This window comes from Rhineura floridana, chromosome 2 (assembly GCF_030035675.1).
Source record: "Rhineura floridana isolate rRhiFlo1 chromosome 2, rRhiFlo1.hap2, whole genome shotgun sequence".
NCBI lineage: Eukaryota > Metazoa > Chordata > Lepidosauria > Squamata > Rhineuridae > Rhineura > Rhineura floridana.
Window position 1 is genome coordinate 80,504,170 of NC_084481.1, and position 21,537 is coordinate 80,525,706.

At 43.2% G+C, this 21,537-nt stretch overlaps 1 protein-coding gene across 10 annotated transcripts in view; it reads left to right on the top strand.

Annotated features, from left to right (window-relative positions):
* The window catches only part of MYLK (myosin light chain kinase), a 323,824-nt gene that overhangs the window by 179,443 nt on the left and 122,844 nt on the right, over positions 1-21,537 (top strand). For 8 of the 10 annotated variants that reach the window (XM_061609072.1, XM_061609074.1, XM_061609073.1 and 5 more), the window contains 3 exons: positions 3,649-3,789; positions 5,916-6,113; positions 17,466-17,712. In XM_061609072.1, coding sequence (XP_061465056.1) covers positions 3,649-3,789; positions 5,916-6,113; positions 17,466-17,712 — 586 coding nt within the window. The remainder of the gene's footprint in view (positions 1-3,648; positions 3,790-5,915; positions 6,114-17,465; positions 17,713-21,537) is intronic. The other 2 variants (XM_061609070.1, XM_061609078.1) reach the window with 1 other exon arrangement.

The window sequence follows — 21,537 nt, forward strand, 5'->3', positions numbered from 1 at the left end:
TTTGCGGGTTTCTGTGTTAGTAGCAGAAGAGACAACAAAGTGTCATATGCATCATAAAATAATAACAAATGTATTGTGGCATTAGTTTTCATAGGCTTTAGCCCACTTGCTTGGATGTATGAAGTGGCTGCCATAATGGATAGGTATATAGACCCTGAATATAGAGGGAAGGGGGAAAGTGTGCCATTTTACAAAGTGATCCTTAAAGGTCAAGAAATGCAAAAGTTGCATTTTCCCCTTGTTATAATTGCATTGGGTATCATAGGAGTGAATAGGCTATAGTGCAATGCTTTATCTTTCAACCAGTTTGAAGCTGTTAGTTATCAAGTCCCATTGATTTCATGCACATTTATGATAGCACTGGTGTGTATAAGGAAACAGCTTAGCAGAAGTTTTATTTATTTATTATTTGATTTATATCCCACCTTTCCTCCCAGTAGGAGCCCAGGGCAGCAAACAAAAGCACTAAAAACATTTTTAAACATCATAAAAATAGACTTTAAAATATATTAAAACAAAACATCTTTAAAAACGTTTAAAAAAAGCTTTAAAATCTTTTTTTAAAAAAAGCTTTAAAAACTTCTATTTTTTAAAAAAAGAAGGCTTAAAAATATATTAAAAAGCAATTCCAACACAGATGCAGACTGGGATAAGATCTCAACTTAAAAGGCTTGTTGAAAGAGGAGTAGGCACCGAAAAGATGACATTTTATCTAAATTGTCTAATATTTAAGGGGGGGGAATTCCAAAGGCTTCCAACTTTTTAAAAAGGGTGCATGTTTCTTTCTTTTGAAGCAGAGCGTGTATAGTATTCATAATTTTTCATCTTGCATATTGGTTAAAGATTACAGTAGGGCCCCACTTTTTGGCACTGTCAGCTGAAGCGCTTGGCCCTTGAAGCTCCCCACGCTACAGCTGTAGCATGCTACAGCTGATTGCGCTGGTGCAGCAGCAGGCTTCACTCTCTCTCTTTCTGGATGGGCTATGTTCCACTTTTCAGCGATTTTCGCTTTTCGGCGGGGGTCTGAAATCTAACCTGCCGTATGAGTGGGGCCCTACTGTATAAGTAAAAATGTTCATAAATATTTTTGGTGCTTGTTATTGCTCTGTATGAGATTGTGTTCTGTAGATTTAGGTTATCTTTCCATTTCCCACCTTCCTATTACTCCAAAATAAAAAGTATCTGGCAAAAGCATTCCCTTTCACCCAAAGGCCACTAGCAACCTCACTTCCTGATGGGTATTTGCATGTTCATGCTGGTGTGTGTGTTTCCACCCCAGCTATTGCAATCATGGTTATTATAATTTTCTGACAGCAGCTTTCTTTGTTGAGGTCATCTGTTCACATTAATGGCTCTTTACTCTTTACAGTGCAGATTGTGTGGACCAATTTTTGAGCTCTGCATTTCCACCCCCTTGAAACCAACAACAAAAGCCTGGGTCAAATTCCCTAGGCTATCATTAAAAGAAATTACATCCCAGTTTTGAAAGAAGATGCATTTGGGCCCATAGGCATAGTTGAACAGAAGCCAAACGGCTAATACAGTAGCTAGTTATTTATTTATTTATTTATTGCACTTGTATACCGCCCCATAGCCAAAGCTCTCTGGGTGGTTTACAGCAATCAAAAACAATTAAAACAAATATACAATTTAAAACACATATTTTAAAAACAATTTAAATCACAATTTTAAAATTTAAAACAATATAAAGTTATGTCGGTTTTCTCACATTTTGAATTGGAAAAAGTTCCAGGAAAAAAACCCTGATGCTCTAAATCGGAGTATGTTGTAGCATGTTTATTTGACTTGTGTTTAGTGAAGGGCAGAGCAATCCTAACCCTCAATCAACAATTAATTAATTAATTTGTATGCCGCTCACTGAAAAGCAGACTCTAAGTTGTTTACAGCGTTGTAAAAAAATTAATCAAAATTGCACATTTAAAACAATACAAAACATTTAAAAGAAACCATCTTAAATATTAACATCTTAACATTAACATTAAACATCATAAAAACCAAATTACACATTTAAGACAATACACAACATTTTAAAAAAATCTTAAACATTAATATAACCTAAAATAACTGGCATAATAAATCATAATCACTACTAAGAGATTAAAACATAAATATACCAGGAAGACAAACAAACCCACCCACCAAACACACAAGTGTGTGTGTACAGGTAGCAGCATCACTCCCACTTATGCTGCTACCACCCAAACGTATGCTGTCACCAAAGGTGGGGCAACACTGCATACTCCCTACCTTGAGCTCCCTCCTCTCACCAGGGAGCACACACAATCATTCCACCCTCACACAACATCCATAATAACAAGGGGGTAACACTATCATCCTGAGGATAATGCACAAAGTAATCTGCAGTAGCACGAGTTGTATGTCCATGGACTGGCATTTAATGATGTATTGTGTTGAAACCATCCAGCAACTATACTTTTCTTCCCCACCAGTAAGTTGACACACTCTATCAATGCTTTAGTAAGCCAGGATCTTGTGCTCAGGTTGCTCACCCCTAGCTGAGAGCCTAAGAACAAGAGCCCTTTTGCTCACGCTCTTGCCAGGCACGAGTTTAAATAGGTACTTGGAGAGAGGAAAAAACCAAAGCCTTCAGTCAGGGTCCCAGCTGCACCTCCTTTCACTAACACACACCCCACTTCTGCTGAACACTGACCAGGTAGTGACACCCCCACCCCCCACTGATAGGCCTGTGGAGTTGACCACTCCCTCTGGTGGTGTTCACACCAGAAATATCTGGCATAAGGCCCTGAAATAGGGAGTTGTGGAGGATGGAGCAGGGCTGACAATGGATCCAGTGGATCAAAAGCAGACCTGTTTTCTGGTGAGGAGGCCTGATCTGAGCCCCTGTGCTGTGCCACCCTGGAGTTGGCACAAAGAAAATGTGGCAGAGGGAACCTCCTCATACCTTCTGTCCTGACCAGCAGGACTGTGGATGTGACAGAGAACCCACTGATCCCCTCCCCACACCTAGTAAGTATTGATTTATAAAACTAAAAAAACAAGTAATGCTATTTCTGTGTGGTATATAAATATCTCAAAAAATTTCCAAGAGTTAAAACTAAAGCATTTGATTGGGAAAAAAACAATGTAGGTTTAAATGTTTTATTTGCATGAATTCCAAATGTTACTCGGAACTTGTGTTGTTGAATCACTGGTAAAGATTTGAAGACATGGCAACTCAAAAGTCACTGGGAGGATGTCCCAGGGGCCATAGGATATTTCAGGTATTCCTCTCTGAAGTGGGGGGAGAGGTTCATCCTTGGAAATGGGGATCTGACCTTGTAATCCTCCTACCACAGCTTCAAAAAGTGTTTCCCTGCATCAGAGATGACAAAAGGTAGGTGTGCCAAGATAGAACGATAAGGGAAGAGCCATTAATAGCACTGGATATGGATAGGTTACAAGGTATTGGTGGGAATGTTTCAGGAACTTTTCTGCCCCATGTGACTGCCTTGTGCTGCTCTAACTGGAGCATCGATAGGATTAATTTTTTTCCCCATTGGAAATAGTCCTTTTTTTGTTTTGTTTTGCTTTTGTTTAGAGTGAAGAGCAGTTGAATGCTATGTAGATGGCTTTCCTAATTAGAAACTGTTGTCTTGTTTGATCAAGCAGAAAAGAAGAGCAGAAACAAACCGGAAACTGTACATCCTGCCCCAGCCAACAAAACCTTCCCTCCAGTTTTCCATAAAGGCCTAACTGACCTCAAGGTGATGGATGGAAGCCAAGTGATTATGACAGTAGAAGTTTCAGGTAAGTATCAGTGCTTACTAAGAGATCATGTTCACCTGTTCTGCATTTTGACAAGGCTACTTTGCCTCTGTAACTAAGGCATTTCCCCTATAGGCACTTCTGTATATCCCAATTTTTCTTTTGTAAATGTCTAACATTTGGAAATTCAACATTTGGAGAGGTTCTTCCTGGCCTGGAAATTCCATGCATATCCTAGAAATTTGCTTTTACCCATCCTAAGACCTCAAGGATAAGGCAGACAATAGGGCCTTTTCAGACAATGTATTTTGTGTGGTTGAGATTTTAATTTTAGCTTGTACTGGGGCATTATCTGCCACATATGGTTTGTTTTAAGGCCAGTGCTGTAACCCACCCACAGCCCAAGGGAAAGTGCCAGAAAAAATCTTTATAAACCCTTCTTCCATATATGTGGAAGCCAGCAGAGTTTAAAGAAGTGCAGTGGATGGTATTTCCAGCCACTGTAGCAAAAAAAGAATTCATTTCAAATTTGAAAAAGGGGGTTATAAACAAATCGGTGTCTGGAATTTTTACATCTGGTGTGCTTAGGAAACAGAAATTAGGGATGTTCTCATATGGGTGCCTGTGGGACTGCAGAAGAGGGAGAAATGATTTGTGAAAACTCAAGTTTCTTTGTTGAATATAGTGGGACTAAAATGAGCTAAAATCTGACAATTCCATAGTGAGAAAAATCCAAAAAGAAGAGGTTATATGGTAATGCTGAATACACCATTATAAAGATTTTGCTAGAGACATTTTCACAGGAGTAGAATCGCCACTTATGCATAATTAAAAGTAATGAAATGTGTCATCCAAAAGAGGGCAGATTTGCAGATAATTTGCACAAGTTAATGTAAACAGATAGATGTAAATTTAGAAATAAATACTGTAAGTTAAATGGAAATACAATACATCTAACCCCAGTGGAAAACTGTGACCAGGCCTGCTCAATCTGCTGCTCAGGTGCTAATGGGCAGCTTCAGGGTTCCTGCTTTCTCTTCATAGGGGTCTTTAGACCAGAGTTGGACTGAATAACCCTTCAAGTAGAGGACTCCATCAAATAGTGGACTGTCATCTCTCAGCTCTTTAAATAGATGACCGTCCTCTGTATAGTAGGAAACATGCCCCCCCAGTATGGGGAAAGTGGGTGGGAGGATGACAGAGAAGCTGATTCAGAGCCCAGTAGCTCCAAGATGTGTGGAAAAGCATAAAGCAGCAAGTGAGTTGTAAATAGGGATGGAGAAAAAATTGAATTCAGTTCACATTTAGAGGCAAATCTACCTAATTGACACTTTTTGAAACCTTATGAAAACTGAAACACAGCCGTCCTTTGAAATTCACAGTTCTCTGAATTTTGCAATGCAGTTCCCCAGCCAGGTAATGTGTACAAAAATGCTTATACTGAGGTAAAGTGTGCATAAAATGCATATATTGGAGGAAATAACATTAAAAATGTATTATATGAGATAAAATTGCATACAAGCGTGTAGATTACGAGAAATCACACTAGAATGCTGAATTTACATGACTTCTTTTAAAAAAATGTGCAAGCTGATGTGGAAATGTGGGAAACAGATAAGGAACTGACACATTCACTAGTCCCTAATTGTAAGTGGCCAAACTTAAGAGTCTATTGTACAGCTACATCATCTGCAACATGGTGATGTTTTGTATACTAGTTTTTTTATTTAGGCATTATTCTCTCTCCTGTTTAGTCTTAAGCTGTTAAAGTACATTAGCTTATTTGTATGGTTTTATGCAATCTTGTATGGTTTGATTTTTTTTGGTATTCATTTATTAACAATAGGATTATTTCTATTTGTTTCTAATACACTTTATGAATTGTTATATTTATTGTTTACCTGATATGTTGTGAGCCACTTTGAGCACAATTTTATGGAAAAGTGGCATACAAATAAACTGGTGATGATGATGAACATGCTCTCAGTGTAATTTAAAGCCTGACTCTAGCTCAAAATAGGTCTATTTAAAAACCTATGTAAAAGGAAGCTGGAGTGAGTTGTTTTCCCTCCTTATCTCATGACTGCAGTTGGCCTAGTAGAATAGCGCACACACTTCCGTTCTTGCTTATGGTTTATCTCAAAGCCTTGTGTTTTGTTGTGGCTCAGCTAACCCACCTCCTGAAATAATTTGGCTACATAATGGGAAAGAAATCCAGGAAACGGAGGATTTTCACTTTGAGAAGAAGGGGAATGAATATAGCCTGTATATCCAGGAGGTATTCCCTGAGGATACAGGAAAGTACACCTGTGAGGCTTGGAATAACTTAGGAGAAATTCAGACTGAAGCAACACTGACTGTACAAGGTAAACATTCTTTTCAAACATTCTCTGCATTATTTAGCATTTGTGACAGCAACACAGGAAAGCATTCTATTGTACCCAATGAATGTTCATTTCAAAGACAGAATAGAGAATTGAAACTATGGGGGAAAGTTTGATTTTCTGTATGAGTTTCTGAAGAATGATCTGTTGCATAAGTAAGAATCTACTCTGTACTCCAAACCAGGAAAAGAACAATAGAATATTGTATCAGAATATAAAGATGTATTTAAAGGTTATGGAGTGCTTCTACACAAACTCTGGAAACCTAGAAAATCAATGTCTTGTATAAAATAAGAATATTGATCTAATCAGGAACTCAATTGTAAGCCAAAGATAAGGCTATCAATGGCTATATTACCCTCAGTACCAGAGGCAGCATTCCATCAAATACTAGTTGCTGAGAACACAGGAACACACAAAGCTGTCTTATACCAGCTCAGACCATTGGTCCATCTAGTGCAGCCTTTCCCAACCAGTGTGCCTCCAGATGTTGTTGGACCACAATTCCCATCTTTCCTGACCATTGGAAATGCTGGCTGAGGCTGATGGGAGTTGTGGTCCAACAACATCTGGAGGCACACTGTTTGGGAAAGGCTGATCTAATGGGAAATACAAGGAGGAAAGTGCTATTGTGCTTGTGTCCTGCTTGCAGGTTTCCCATAGATATCTGGTAGAGCACTATGAGAACAGAATGATGGACTAGATGGGCCTTTGGTCTGATCCAGCAGGGTTCTTCTGATCTCCCAGAACCTTGGTTGACTGTCAGTAATCAATACTTTAAGTTACAGTCTGTATGTATCTGCATCATTGATGGATACAGTAACAATATAACATGCATAATACTGAACAAAGTTAATGGAATAATCTGCAGAATAGAATGTTTACAGGTGGGAAATCTGTGCATTAATAAGAAAAAATGGGTTATGCTCACAATTTGGATACTCCCATGTGTTCAGGTAAATAAGAGTGGCTTTGGAAAGTCCAAAAAAATGAAGAGAGAGGAAATGCATATGTTGCACTTCTTCTTTCCAGGTTTCTTTAGAATATAAGAAGCTAAACTCATCAGAAATGAGCAATGTTCCCCACACCCCTCTTGGATTAACTGTGAAACTATCCTTTTATTTTATTAAAAGGAAGAACTTTGGTGGTTTTTCAAAGCTTGGAAAAACAACCCTCTTGCCATTAATGTCTCCATTAGTTCTAATGGGAGTTAGAAAAATGGTGATGGTGGGGATGGAGCCATTAACTGTCTCCCTTGGGTACCCACATGGGGGTGTCCTTTATCCCCCCCCTTTCAGCTCTTCACCTCTTTAAAATGAGCCTTATGGAACATATCAGAGTAAAGTAGCAGTACAACAGAGCAACCTAGCTCCATTACAATGTGTAGGGCTAATTTTAACAGGCTTGTGTGGGCTTTGGTAACTGACTTTGTCTGTTTTAGGTGCCCCATAATCTCTGGCTGACAAAAGTTTTGCTCAAGCTGTGCAAAGTACTTGTCAGCCAGAGTAGTTGGCAATTTCAGTCCCAGTGAGAATCTGGGGACTTTGAACATTTCACCTTTTCTTTGAGGTGGCCTTTTATGAGCCTGGCTTGGGAGTACTTCACAGAAATCCCCTGAGTTCATTATCAACTCCTGCAGAAAGATGAATGTGCTCTTGGAGATCTTTCATAGACCTTTCATGGGAGAAGAATGGGCAGGTTCAGCATCAGACTTCTAAAGAGGCCTGGAAAAAGAGCACACTTGTGTTTCAGGGCTGGCCAAAGACATTTTGCTCCTGTGGTGAAGGACAGGATGGTGCCTGCACCATTCCACATACAGAAGGAGGCCCGGATGGCAGTTAATCAGTACTGACAATGTGAATAGTGTCTTCCACGACACCTGAGGGCAGCAGCCCAGTCATGAGGTTGCAGGAAAGGGCCCAGAGCATACATAACTCTGTTCTTCCAACCAAAGGGAGAGACATCAAGGAGGAACAGTTAGGGGGTAGCTGGTGCTTTTCCATAGGAAGTGGGCCATCACTGTGGGAAATAGTTCCACCTATCGTGCGAAGGCAAGAATGTTTTTGAAGTCAAGACTAGGGACGTCATGCCCCTCCCACTCTCCAGTTCATTCTTGCCTTCGTACGAACAAGATTGGAATTTTCATAGCATTTAGCTAAGTCTCGTATCTGTCTTTAAATCCTTTCTCTTTTCTGTTTGTGTTTAGCCTCTGAGGGTTCCCTCAGGGACCGCGGCTGCGGCTTCCTCACCCTTCCCTCAGAGCTATTCAATCTATTTTTATTTACTTGACTGGGGGCTCCCTCTGAGACCGCGGCTGTGGCTCTCTTCGTTTTGGCAGTTTCTAGCCCCCCCCCGCTCAGTTGTCTCTTTAGCCAGGGGGCTCCCTCAAGGACCGCGGCTGCGGTTCTCCCCTTTTGATCGCTTCTGATCCTGATCGCTGTTAACCTCTCCCCCCCCCGATCGGTTGCCGCGGCTGCGGCTTATCCGATCTCAGCGGGAGCTTGCAGCTGCGGCTCCCGCCGTTAACCCTCTACCTCAGATCGCCCTCGCAACGTGGCTTAAATCCCACTGAGGGCTTTACAGACCGCGACGGCGGCTCTCTCTGCGGTGGCTGCCGTTTTTCCCCTACCTGTTTTCTCCGGGGATTTTTTGGAGCCGCTACTGCGGTTTTTGGCGAGATCGGCTGGGCAGCCCTTCCTCCAGTTCGCCTCTGACGGCCGCCATTGCTTCTTCCCTCTCTGCCTTTTTTTCCCGCTCCTTTTTTCCGGGTGCCATTTTTTTCTTCTTTCAGAATTTGAATTTCCCGCCCTTTTTGTTCCCCTTATTATCGGATACCTCCCCTACAGACTATCTATCCGTACGTTTGTGTATATGTGCTGCTGACTAATTTACACACAACTGATTTACACACTTTACTGTGGCTGTAATCATAGTGGCTCAATTATATTATCAAGGCTGGAGCTCCAATCCTAGTGGGCTGGATTGTATTATCAAGGCTGGAGCTTTAATTCTAGTGGCTGGATTACATTATCAAGGCTGGAGTTTTAATCCTAGTGGCTGGATTACATTATCAAGGCTGGAGCTTTAATCCTAGTGGCTGGATTACATTATCAAGGCTGGAGCTTTAATCCTAGTGGCTGGATTACATTATCAAGGCTGGAGCTTTAATATCAGTGGCTGAATTGTATTAAATCTGATTTACATTACATATCCTGCCCCCTATGGGGCCGTGAACAAGCCAAAAACCCAGCCTACAGCACTAATCTGAGTGTGCCTACTCTAAACAGCCTATATTATATTAACGCTGATACTTCTGTGCATTCTGCCCCCTCTGTGGCAGTACATTCGCCATCTGCCAGTGTATCCTACCCCCTCCGTGGTAGTACGCTGTGCCAGTTCGGGTCTTTACATCCTGCCCCCTCCGTGGCAGTGTACTGCACCCAGGTTCATATAAGATGGCAGAACAGCCAGGCATGTCACCATCAACACACATGGTGCCAGATCAGCCAGACATGCCACAATCAGCCAAGCCACAACATACTAACACGTCTAAGACCAGACATGCCAAAGCACTGGCTAAGACAAAACATCTTTCCAGCCATAGTAAACCAAAGCGCCCTCGTTATGTCTCTGTGCCAACAACTACCACAGCACAGACACACATAAGTGATATTTTCCATTCTCCTGCTACGGCCTCTGACGAGGAAGAGTTTGTTGGCTTTCCCCCTCACGGTTCGCCTAACGAACCTACCTCTGGCTTACCGCCTCAGACATCTGTTCCAATAGCCCCCCAGGCACATACATTTCACACATCTGGTCTGCAGCTGTCTCCTGATTTCCTCTCCCAACTCCAAGCCATGCTGGCTTATTTCACACAAATGCAGTCACTACCACAGGTTCCTGCCATACCCCCACTCAACATGGACCAACGTGCGTTCCATGCTGCTCATCCTTCCTGCTCACCAGATCCCTTTGATGTAGCCAGAGGCAGATGTACGGACGAAGCCTCGTATGCGGAGGAGTTAACTTTCACTGACCATGTTGAAGGAGACGACTGGAGCGACTATTCAGATCATGAGGAGGATACATCATATCGCTTGTTCAATACCTCAGATTACCAACCGCTCGCACGTAGGGTACTTCACACCCTTGGTCTCCAGACTGCGCCTTCAACTTCGTCCACTCCAGCTCTCAAAGGGGCCAAGGTCCTCAAATCCCCTGCACCTACCGAACACTACATCCCGGTGCCGGACCCAATTGCCAAATTAACTTCCGAAGAATGGGCCCACCCGCTCAAAGCTCAACGCTTCAAGAACATGGCTGACAGACTTTACGCCCTAGCCCCAGACTTCGCCACCAAGTTAGATGTCCCTGGCATAGATGAACCGATCGCTCGCCTCGTTTCACGATCTATCTTGCCCAGGGAAGGGGAATCCCACCTAAAAGATACTACTGAGCGTCGAATAGACTTCGCCCTCCACAAGAACCACGAGGCCACTGCCCTAGCCATGCGTGCCTCCGCCTCAGCCTCCATCTTCTCCAGAGCATCTATGATGTGGCTGGATGACCTTCTAGAGGATGATAACCCTGATCCTGTCGCCTTCAAAAGAGCACTATTGAAATTACGTAAGACAGCAGCCTTTGTGGCCGATGCCACTTTGGATGCCACCCAATTAGGGGCACGAGCCATGACGACTCAAATAGTCGCTCGTCGTACCCTCTGGCTTCGCCACTGGCAAGCTGATTCAGCGGCCAGATTGAACCTGTCCAAGGCTCCTTACTCCGGATCTCTACTCTTCGGCGAGGAAGCTCTAAAGGCAGTTCTGGTTGATCCAAAAGACGCCCATAAACCGGTTCTAGCCACAGTCAAGAACATCGACCACAGGCCCTTTAGGCGATTTCCCTCCTTTCGTTCTAACCAGCCTTTTCGAGGAACGCGGCCAGGAGGACGAGGCCGCGATTTCAGACCCTATGATTCCAACGCATTCAGGGCTTCCTGGAACCGACGCTTCCAGGGCAGAGGTCAGTACCAAGGGCGCAGGGGCAACTCATCATCCTCATATAGGGGAGGTCCTCGCCTACACAAGTAGTATTAACGCCATCCCCATAGGTGGCAGATTACTTAATTTTGGAGATCGATGGCTGCGCCTTACTACGGTCTCCTGGATCAGGGACCTCTTCACTTATGGCTATACCATAGAGTTCTGGGCAACCCCATCAGACAGATTCCACCCGTCTCCTTGCCCAAGGGCACCAGCCAGGCACAACATCATGCAGACAGCTATACATCACCTCTTGCACATAGCGGCAATAGAGCCAGTTCCCACAACTGAGAGATCGGAAGGGGTGTACTCCCTCCTATTTGCTGTGCCAAAACGAGATTTATCTTGGAGGGCGGTATTGGATCTCAAGTTTGTCAACCGTTTTGTAACATACCGCAAGTTCAAAATGGAATCTCTCCATTCCATTACCGAGAGTCTGCATGAAGGAGACTTCCTGGCTTCTATCGACCTTAAGGAAGCGTATCTCCATGTACCCATTTGCATAGCCCACAGAAAGTTTCTTCGGTTTGCTTTTGGCCACCAACATTTTCAATATAGAGCGATGCCTTTTGGCCTCTCCTCTGCTCCAAGAGTATTTTCCAAGGTGCTACTCATCCTAGTGGCTTACCTTCGGACCCAAGGGGTTCATATCTACTCATATTTGGATGATCTGCTCATACGGGCCAAATCTGAAGAGCTGGCTCATCATCATTTAATGATCACCCTCAATGTTTTGCAGACCTACGGCTGGCTTGTCAACTTCGACAAAAGCCATCTCCAACCAACCCAACGCCTACTACATCTTGGGGCAATGTTGGACACCCTGCAGGCAATGGTCTTCCTGGCTCCAGATCGCATCACTGCCATCACAAGCATCGCAAGGTCCCTGATGCAACAAACATCCGCAGACGTCATGCTTCTCGCCAGAGCGCTCGGGATGTTTATCTCCACAATCCACATTGTGCCCTGGGCTCGAGCTCACACTCGGCCCCTTCAGTGGACTCTGTTGCCTTTCCAAAAAGACATTGCCAGCTCCAACCATCGCAAAGTTCGTTTGAGCCCCGCTCTGCGCCTCTCCTTCCGCTGGTGGACCAAGGTTCAACACCTCTCCAAGGGCACGTCGTTCAGAGAACCCCGCAGAACCGTCGTGACCACAGACGCCAGCCTCATAGGTTGGGGAGCCCACTGCAACTCCCAGTACGTTCAGGGGGTTTGGCCCAACGCAGAGCAATCTCGAAGCATCAACTGGCTGGAACTAAAGGCTGTCCACTTGGCTCTATGTCATTTTCAGTCTCTGTTCCCTTTGCATCATGTGCTCATTCGAACAGACAACACGTGTGTAAAATCACATTTGAACAGACAGGGGGGCACCAGGTCTCGTCCTCTGCAGGACTTAGCCTCCCTCATCTTTGTCTGGGCAGAACAACATCTACAATCCCTGAAAGCAGAGCACCTCAGAGGGATTTGGAATGTGACAGCAGACTGGCTCAGCAGACAACAGGTCTTTCCGGGAGAATGGAAACTTCATCCAGCCATGTTCCATCGTCTCCAGTGTCGGTTCGGCGCCCTCTCAGTCGACCTGTTTGCTTCCAGTCACAATTGCCAGCTTCCAAGGTACTTTGCTCGATACCTGGACTCAACAGCAGAAGCAGTGGACGCTCTGACAACACCGTGGCCAGACGGTCTATTGTACACCTTTCCTCCCATACCATTGTTAGCCAAAACCTTGAGGAAGGCGCGAACCGAAAGGGCACAGCTGGTTCTGATAGCACCATTTTGGCCACGCCGACCGTGGTTCTCAGATCTTCTGGCAATGTCAATGATGGATCCTTGGACACTTCCAGTAACGCCAGACCTCCTATCCCAGGGCCCAGTACTGCACCAGGACCCTACTTGGCTCAATCTAACAGCGTGGCGTTTGAACGGAGACACTTGAGGTCAGCTGGACTGTCTGACGCTGTGATTGATATTATTTTGGCCTCGAGAAGACCATCTACCACTCGCATTTATCAACATACCTGGGTGGCTTTCTCCAAGTGGTGTCAGTCCCACCACCACGATCCATCCCAGGCCAATGTGACCAGGTGCTCCAATTTCTCCATAGTGGCTTTATGATGGGACTTCGACCCAACACTCTACATTGACATGCGTCTACTCTGTCATCCATTCTCTCAGTGTCCTCTCCTGGAGATCATATTTCCTCACATCCGTTCATCAAACGTTTTTTGAGGGGAGTCGCCCTACGTTCTCCGGCTGTTGTCCATCGGTTCCCCTCATGGAGTTTGCCGAAAGTCCTGCAGGCTTTGCAACGCCCTCCGTTTGAACCCATCAGGACTGTGCCCCTACGCATACTGTCCTTCAAGGTCCTGTTTCTGATCGCAATCACATCTGCCAGACGCGTTTCGGAGTTGGGCGCATTGTCTTCTGCTAGACACCTCTGCGTCTTCCATAAGGACTCTGTTGTGCTGAAGACTGACCCTTCCTTTCGTCCCGAGGTCGATTCAGTTTTTCATTGCAACCAGGACATTGTGTTGCCTTCCTTTTGCCCGAATCCTACCCATCCTCTTGAAAAGGCTTGGCATTCGTTAGATGTCCGGAGGGCTCTCAAGACCTACCTGTCTAGGACCCAAGAGATTCGACGAACGGAGTCTCTGTTTGTATCCTTTCATCCAAGGTCTATGGGGCATAAAGTATCCAATCCTACCTTATCCCGTTGGTTAAGGGCATGCATTACCTTAGCATATGAGTCCCTGAAGCTGCCAGTTCCTGCTAGTATAACAGCTCATTCTACTAGGTCAGCTGCCACTTCGGCTGCTTTTGCTACTAATGCTCCTGTTGCCGATATTTGTAGGGCCGCAGTCTGGTCTTCCCCACACTCGTTTATAAGACATTATAAAATTGATCGTTATGCCTCTGCTGATGCTTCTTTTGGCAGACGAGTGTTGCAACAGGTTCTTAATGAGGATTAACATGTGGGTGGTCCCTCCCTATATGGGTTGCTTTGGTACATCCCACAGTGATGGCCCACTTCCTATGGAAAATGTACCATTGGTCTCACCTGAAAGGTGATTTTCATAGGAAGGGGCCATCACGACCCTCCCAGTTGGAGGATGACTAGCGATTTTATCAATGGGTTACATGTTATTGTTTCCATATTATATTTAAATGTAAGAGTGAAGTCAAGACTTTTAGTTCTGTTATGTTATGAAGTTATGTTAGAGTCATGTTGTTATGCATGTGACTATTATGTTATTTTCCTGGCGGGCCTGTTGGCCTTGTTCTTGTATTTTTAGATATCTCTTTTAGACTCGCTACGAATGAACTGGAGAGTGGGAGGGGCATGACGTCCCTAGTCTTGACTTCAAAAACATTCTTGCCTTCGCACGATAGGTGGAACTATTTCCCACAGTGATGGCCCCTTCCTATGAAAATCACCTTTCAGGTGAGACCAATGGTGAGACCAATTCTCTCTAGCACCTGCTGTTGAGGTGCTGGTGCTTCTCTCTAGCACCTGCTGTTGAGGTGCTCACCTCAGCCTACTTAATGCTTCGTGATAAAGGTGTTCCTGTTATGCTCTCCTCCCACACTCTCAATTTAGATAATCCAATCCTTTATTTTTAAAAAAAGGGGGTAGTACCATTGATGTGTTCAATTTCATCATGGTTGACAGGTTCAAGTATTTCATCAGGGCATAGTTTTAAAGTTAGAATTTCTAGAAACTGCTTCTTGGAGCAGCCCATACAGAAATAGCTTTAATATCATCATAAGTGAGCACAAGGAACTAATCCAAAAGGGAAGTGTAGCCAAACCACTAAGGATCCCAATGAATGATTAATGAGAATCTTTGTGGACAGAAAGTTGCAAATAGTAAAGCCAAAGCAAACTCTACTGTAGTATCAAAGGAGAAAGAGGCCTTAAAAGGAGCACTCAGTTAGGTAACTACATGGATATTGCTTGTTGAAAATATTATATAACTAATAGTAGGGGTGAACATGTAACCAGATACTAAACATTAAAAAGAAGGCTCCTAATTGCTTTGCTTTGTGCCAGTTCATGGCATGCATATGTAAATGCATTTTAATTTAGAGTATATTGCTAGAGGAAATGATAACGAAGCTGTTAAGATGGTGGGAAATTTTCCTAAACTGTCAAAGGTGGTCAGATGTAAAATTAATTACTTAAAATATTATCATGCTTATACATAACTTGATTTTCCTGGGTGATAAGGAGGAAGGTGATCCTGAAAAGTGTTAGAACACTCAAACTCCAGGATGACTCCTTTAGCCCAATGGCAAAGCATCTGCTTTGCATGCAGAAGGTCCCAGGCTCAATCCCCAACATTTCCAGGTACAGCTGGGAGAGAATCCTGCCTGAAACTCTGGAGAGCTGCTGCCAGTCACTGTAGACAATACTGAGCTAGATGAACCAATGGTGTGGCTCAGTATAAGGCAGCTTCCTATGCTTCTATGAAAACAGGAGTGCATATAGGGTTACTTTGGCATGGAGCTGTATAGGTTACAAACTGTGTGTTTTGACGATCGTGAAATTCCATATCAAGGTTTGGCTAACATTGGATTGCCAGTGATTATATTGTTTTTTACTGACTCAGTACTAAAGGCAGTGCAATAATTCTGTTAAAAGGCACTTAAGTTCATGTTGTTTTTCTTTCTAACTAAAGCTCTGGCCCCTTGGAAAACTTGTTCGGAAGCCAGACATTCTTCTGGATTTTATTACTAGGATCATCAAAATAGTGGGTGAACAGTACTTTATATCTGCAAATACAAACAAGCCCTTAAAAGACTGCTGATTCTCTGTAGGTAAATCTTCTGCAGGAAGAAAAGGAGGTGTTCTTAGAAAAGGCTCCAAGCTTTTATTTCTCTCAGTGATGTAATTATATATGAAGTAACCCCAAATAGTTTTTTTTTCTGCAGTGTTGTGAGTTGCAGTTCAAAACTTCAGATGCCTATGTTTGATTTTTGGAACATTTGAAATGTTGATCTTCCCCCTTCTTTAGTTTCTCTGAATATAAAAAAGGTACAAGCACTCTGAGAATTAACAGTGTTAAGATTTTGAAATGGAGGGTTTAACCCTTCAGGGATTCCCAAAGTGGTAATGGAAAGTAATTCACATGGAGATAGCAATGCTGGTCTTTTGGTATATTTTTATGTTATTTTATTTTATTTATTGATTACATTTATATTCTACCCATGTTCAACCTTTCAAAGAATAGACAAGAAGGCACAAGGGCAGAATTTCTATATGAATTCTTTACTATCACTAAAGTCTGTTCAAATCCTTGGTGGCTATCAAATCTAAGACTGGTCTACCCACTTTCATGATATGTCGTGATGATATCAGTTTGTTTCCACATGTGTTCCCTTTAATAATAATAATAATAAATAATAAAATTTTATTTGTGAGTCACCTATCTGGCCGAATAAACGGCCACTCTAGGCAACGTACAATATCATGATAAAATACAATATAACCAGAAATATAATAATTAAAATTAAACAAGTGAGATTAAATTTATACAATCACTGTGGTCATGGCAGCAGCTGGGTTTGTCTCTGTTGTCTGAAAAGAAGAAAAGATGGAAAAGTACCAATCAAAGGGAGAAGGAAGGAATGAGATCTTCATTTGCATAGGGTTTTTTCTCTCTATGCTTTTTGCATTTTGTACTGAGTAATGCTCCAGGGGCACTCTTGAACAACTGGTTTCAGTCCTGGTCCAGCATCATGTTTTTGCAACAGTGTGACAGACCTGAATTGAAATTGGTTGTTCAAGAGTTGAAGAAATTTTGTTGAGCTACATGGACTCTGGCCTCAGACGCATCAAGGATAAATGTTGTTAGGGTCAGAATGGCTATCTTAGTTTCCAGTAGAGATTTGGGAGGAGAGGAGCTTTGAAAGATTTCTGTCTTGCACGCTGCAATGATAGGAAGATTATTCCATGGTTTTGCCCTACTAGCTCATGCTACATTGAATCTGATAGACCAGGTGTGGGGAACATTTGGCCCTACCAATGTTGCTAAACTACAACTCCCATCCCCTCAGCAAGCATGGCTAGTGCCTAAGAATGATGGGAGTTGTAGCACAGCAACATCTAGAGGGCCAAAGGTTCCCCATGCCTGTGCTAGACCCTGACTTCATGTACACAAGATAGAAAGAAATGATGGTCAGCAGTAAATTAAAATGAAAGATGGTAACTTCAGGATGAATTATCCCACTTGGTCTGGTGTATTTTCTGTTCTCCCCCTTTTGATTATTTATTTTTTCTTTTTGTGTTGCAGAACCTCAGGATGGCATTCAGCCATGGTTCATTAGCAAACCAAGATCAGTGATAGCAGGAGCTGGGCAGAATGTCCTTATTTCCTGTGCCATTGCTGGAGATCCTTTCCCCACGGTTCATTGGTTCAAAGATGGGCAGGAAGTGATGCCAGGAACAGGATGTGAATTCCTGCAAAATGAAGACATCTTCACGTTGATTATAAGAAATGTGCAGCCCTGTCACAGTGGTCAATATGAAATACAACTCAGGTAAGTCAAATGCAAATGTACACGATACCACTTCTTAAACTGTGTCATCCTTAATATGAACAATAAGACATTTAATAATTTCTAAATAATTTGTCATTTTCACCTTGTAGGTTGGCCACAGTTTCCCAGAGTGTGTACAGCATAAGTAGTCATGAATTTACATGTGGGTTTCATGTTTATATTTGAAGCGACATTGAAGTTTAGCTCAGAATTGCTGTGTTGCAAGCACTTACCTGTCCTTGTTTTGTGAAAGCCTCTTTATTTATTGGCCTGGTTTTATTAATTTAATTTAATTTTTATTTATTTATTATTTAATTCATATCCTGCCCTTCCTCCCAGCAGGAGCACGGGGCGGCAGCCCAGGGTAGTTTTAACGATCTTTAAGCCTGGAATAACACAGTATACCAGAGTTCCATGTTTTCATTCCCTTCCCTTCCCTTCCTTTTATACAAACAAAAATCAGGCAGGTGAAATGGTGGAAAGAGGTGCTACTTAACCCTTCCCCCTCTAGTCATTTTTTTGATCAAAGTCACCTTCTTGGAGCTGCTTCCCCCCCAACAGCAGAGATACAATAAAGATGTGGGGACCTCCTGTCTTTCCCCTGTAGGTAAAAAAGATTTGGGCAGGTGATTTTGTCTTGAAAAAGAATGAAGGGGAAAGAAAGGGGTAAGCAGCTGAGCTCTTCCCACTTTTCTTCCATGCTGACTTCCAGCCTATTCAGGCGGATTTTGATTTTTAAAAAAACACAGGGTGGAGGGTGTGGGGAGGAAGGCATATGTAACATATAATTTGAGCCTTTGTTGTGTGGGAAGGTAGGCGATTCGGACAAGGCATGATGATTTCCCACAATACAAATGGGATTCACTGCTTGACACCCAACAGTGCCACAGACAAAATAGCGTATCAAGGAACAGAGCAAATTATTTACTGTACTCCATGAGCCATTTACTGGGATGACCTGAATATTTAGGAGCACAAACTTACATCTAAGTTAGTACAGATCCTTTTAACAGGATCTCTTTTGGGGAGGAAGGGGAGAGATGTTTTGTTATTGCCACTGTTGACATTTAGGAGTCAGAAGTCCTTGAAAATCTACTGCAAATCATCCAGAAATCTACCTTCTGACCACCCCCAATTGTTTGGTCTTCTGTGCTCACTTCTCTTTGCAAAAGTCTGATCAAGAATTTTATAATTATGCACAGCATTTATTTGCCCGCATATGGATTCATGCACCATTTTTGTGGGATGTGAATTTGAATTTCTTTGCTCTTGAAACTGTGTCAACTAAAATGTTTTTGACTGGAAAAAACAACAACCCACATTGAGATTCTTTTTCCTCCAGGCAAGGCTGATCAAATAAAAAACTATATTCCCTGGTATGGCCTTAAGAAGAGTAGTTGTACAACTTCTTACTGATAATATCATTACATGCTATTTACCGTGTTTGGATATATTGCCTTTTTCGGTTAATATTTTTTATTTTGTTTAACCTACATGTCTTTTTTGGCCTGGGATACTTTTAAACAAACTGTCGTGTGCTACATTTTTAGTTGTAGTTAAAATACAAAAGTTTCCTGTGCAACCCAATCCTAAGCATGGGACTTACTTGGAAGTAAATTTCACTATATTCGGGGGGGGGTGTTCTTTCAAGGAAGTGTGCATGGTATTGCAGTCTTAGGATTATCTTTTAAATTTTACTGCACCATTTCCATATTCCCTGGATACATTTTTGTTTTGTTTTTTGTCTTTCCCACATAGTATAAAATAACTTGAAGTAGGAGTGGGACTGCATTTGCAGTAGGGCTGATGGGGCTCTGTTGTGTTTGGCAGATTTGGAGCAGAAGGTAAAGCTGCAGAGATTTAAAACTGAGTCTAATTTAGGTTTGAAGTTTGAATACACTGGGGCTACTGTCTGAGGCTTTAATCGCCAAAAGAGGTAAAGATAGCCCCCATGGGCAGATGTAAGGATGTAGCAGTGGACTTACTCTCCACAGCAGGGGTGGGGAACTGCTGACCCACTGGCCAAATGTGTCCATCCAGGGCTTCCCATTTGGCCATGAGGCCATTTGGAGGAAGCCATGCCCACCTGTCCTACACCTGACATCATACATGGGTAAAGGTGAATGTCCTGGTTCCCACCCAAAAAACAGCAATAGGTGCACTTTCATGTAAGTAGAGAAGTGAACATTTATTATTGCAGACTAATGGTGGAAAGGACAGAATATAGTCCAGGTGCTCTTACAAGGGAAAGGGTTAGCAACAATTATTCTGGTTCAGGATCAAGGCCACAGTTCAGGTGTCCAAGATCAGTAGTAAGGTTTTCAAGACTGCATGGGGAGCTGTGAAATTGTTCCATCAAGTTTTCCCACCAAGCTTTTAAGCAGAGGTGAAGAATGCCCATTGACTCATGAAAATCCCTGCCCCTGCAGGAATTTCTGGTCTCTAGGTGGGTGCTCTGCCTAGGGAGACAAGTCTCCTTTTTTCTCTAGATGGCGCCCTCGCCCTGAGAGACACTGCTGGACCCACCTCCCCCTCTGAATTCTCCCGTTCTGTCACAGCAGACCATGTCCCTAAGTGATCCTCATCTTCTGGTGGGGAAACAGCCTCCACAGTCTCTAATGGGCCCCCTCCTCTGTGGATGGGGGAAAGCCTCCTTGGGGACTTCCACCTCATCAATAGATCTGGGGGAGTCCAGAGGGAGAGGCTCTGCTCCAGTGGCTCCTCTTCCCCTTTTTCCTTCAGTGCTTCCCACTCCTGGTCTGAATCAGAGTATTCAGAGGGGATCATGACAGCGGAGTTTCAAAGGAACAATCAGGAGCTTAAAGTTGGCTCTGGATAGTTCCTTTTCTGGAGTGTGCCTTGCTTAAAGAGGGGGAAACAGTTTCCATTCAGTGGAAACCATGTCTCCCTCCCAGCCCTGTTCTTTGTGAGCTTCAAAGGCCTTTGTGGGCCTTGCCCACACTTCCTCTTTGATCCTCCAACACTTGGGCACGGGGGAGAACTGCAGGGAAGATCTCCAAGCCTTTTGTGAGCCTCCTTGCACATATCCTTTGCATCTTTGGCATCAAGAATGGAAAGGAGAGGTGTGGGGAGGCTTGCAAAGCATAGGACTGGCAATGCACCTTGCACTCTGGTTCCAAAGCCTGGGAACCCTACACAAGAAATTTTGACAAGTGGATAGGACAACCCACCTGTCACTTGTGACATAATGCCTGCTGCCTACCTGTCAAAGATGGCCCATGAAGCCCAAAATGTTCCCTACCCCTTCTCTACAGCCCACCAGTATTTGAGGATACCAGCTGTAAGGAGAAATACTTACAGCTGATATGAGTATTAGAACCCTGCATGTCTATGGCTCCATCTGCACCATACATTTAAAGCACTATTATACCACTTCAAACAGCCAGGACTTCCCCCAAAGGATCCTGGGAACTGTAGTTTGTTAGGGATGCTGAGAGATGTGAGGAAACCCCTATTTTGCCCTGGGCTGCTACTGGGAGGAAGGGCAGGATATAAATCAAATAAATAAATAAATAAATAAAAATATTCCCTTCACAGAGCTGTAGTTTCCAGAGTGGTTTAAAAATCAATCTATCTTTCCAGGGAACTCTGGGAATTATCACTCTGTGAGGGAAATGGGAATCTTCTAACAACTCTTAGCACCCTTAACAAACTACAGTTCCCAGGATTTTGTGGGGGAAGCCATGACTGTTTCAAGTGGTATGATAGTGCTTTAAATGTATGGTACAGACAGAGTTTATAATTGATTGATAGAATTGACAAACTGATTGACACCTGATTTTTGACAGAAGAACTTAAACCAAA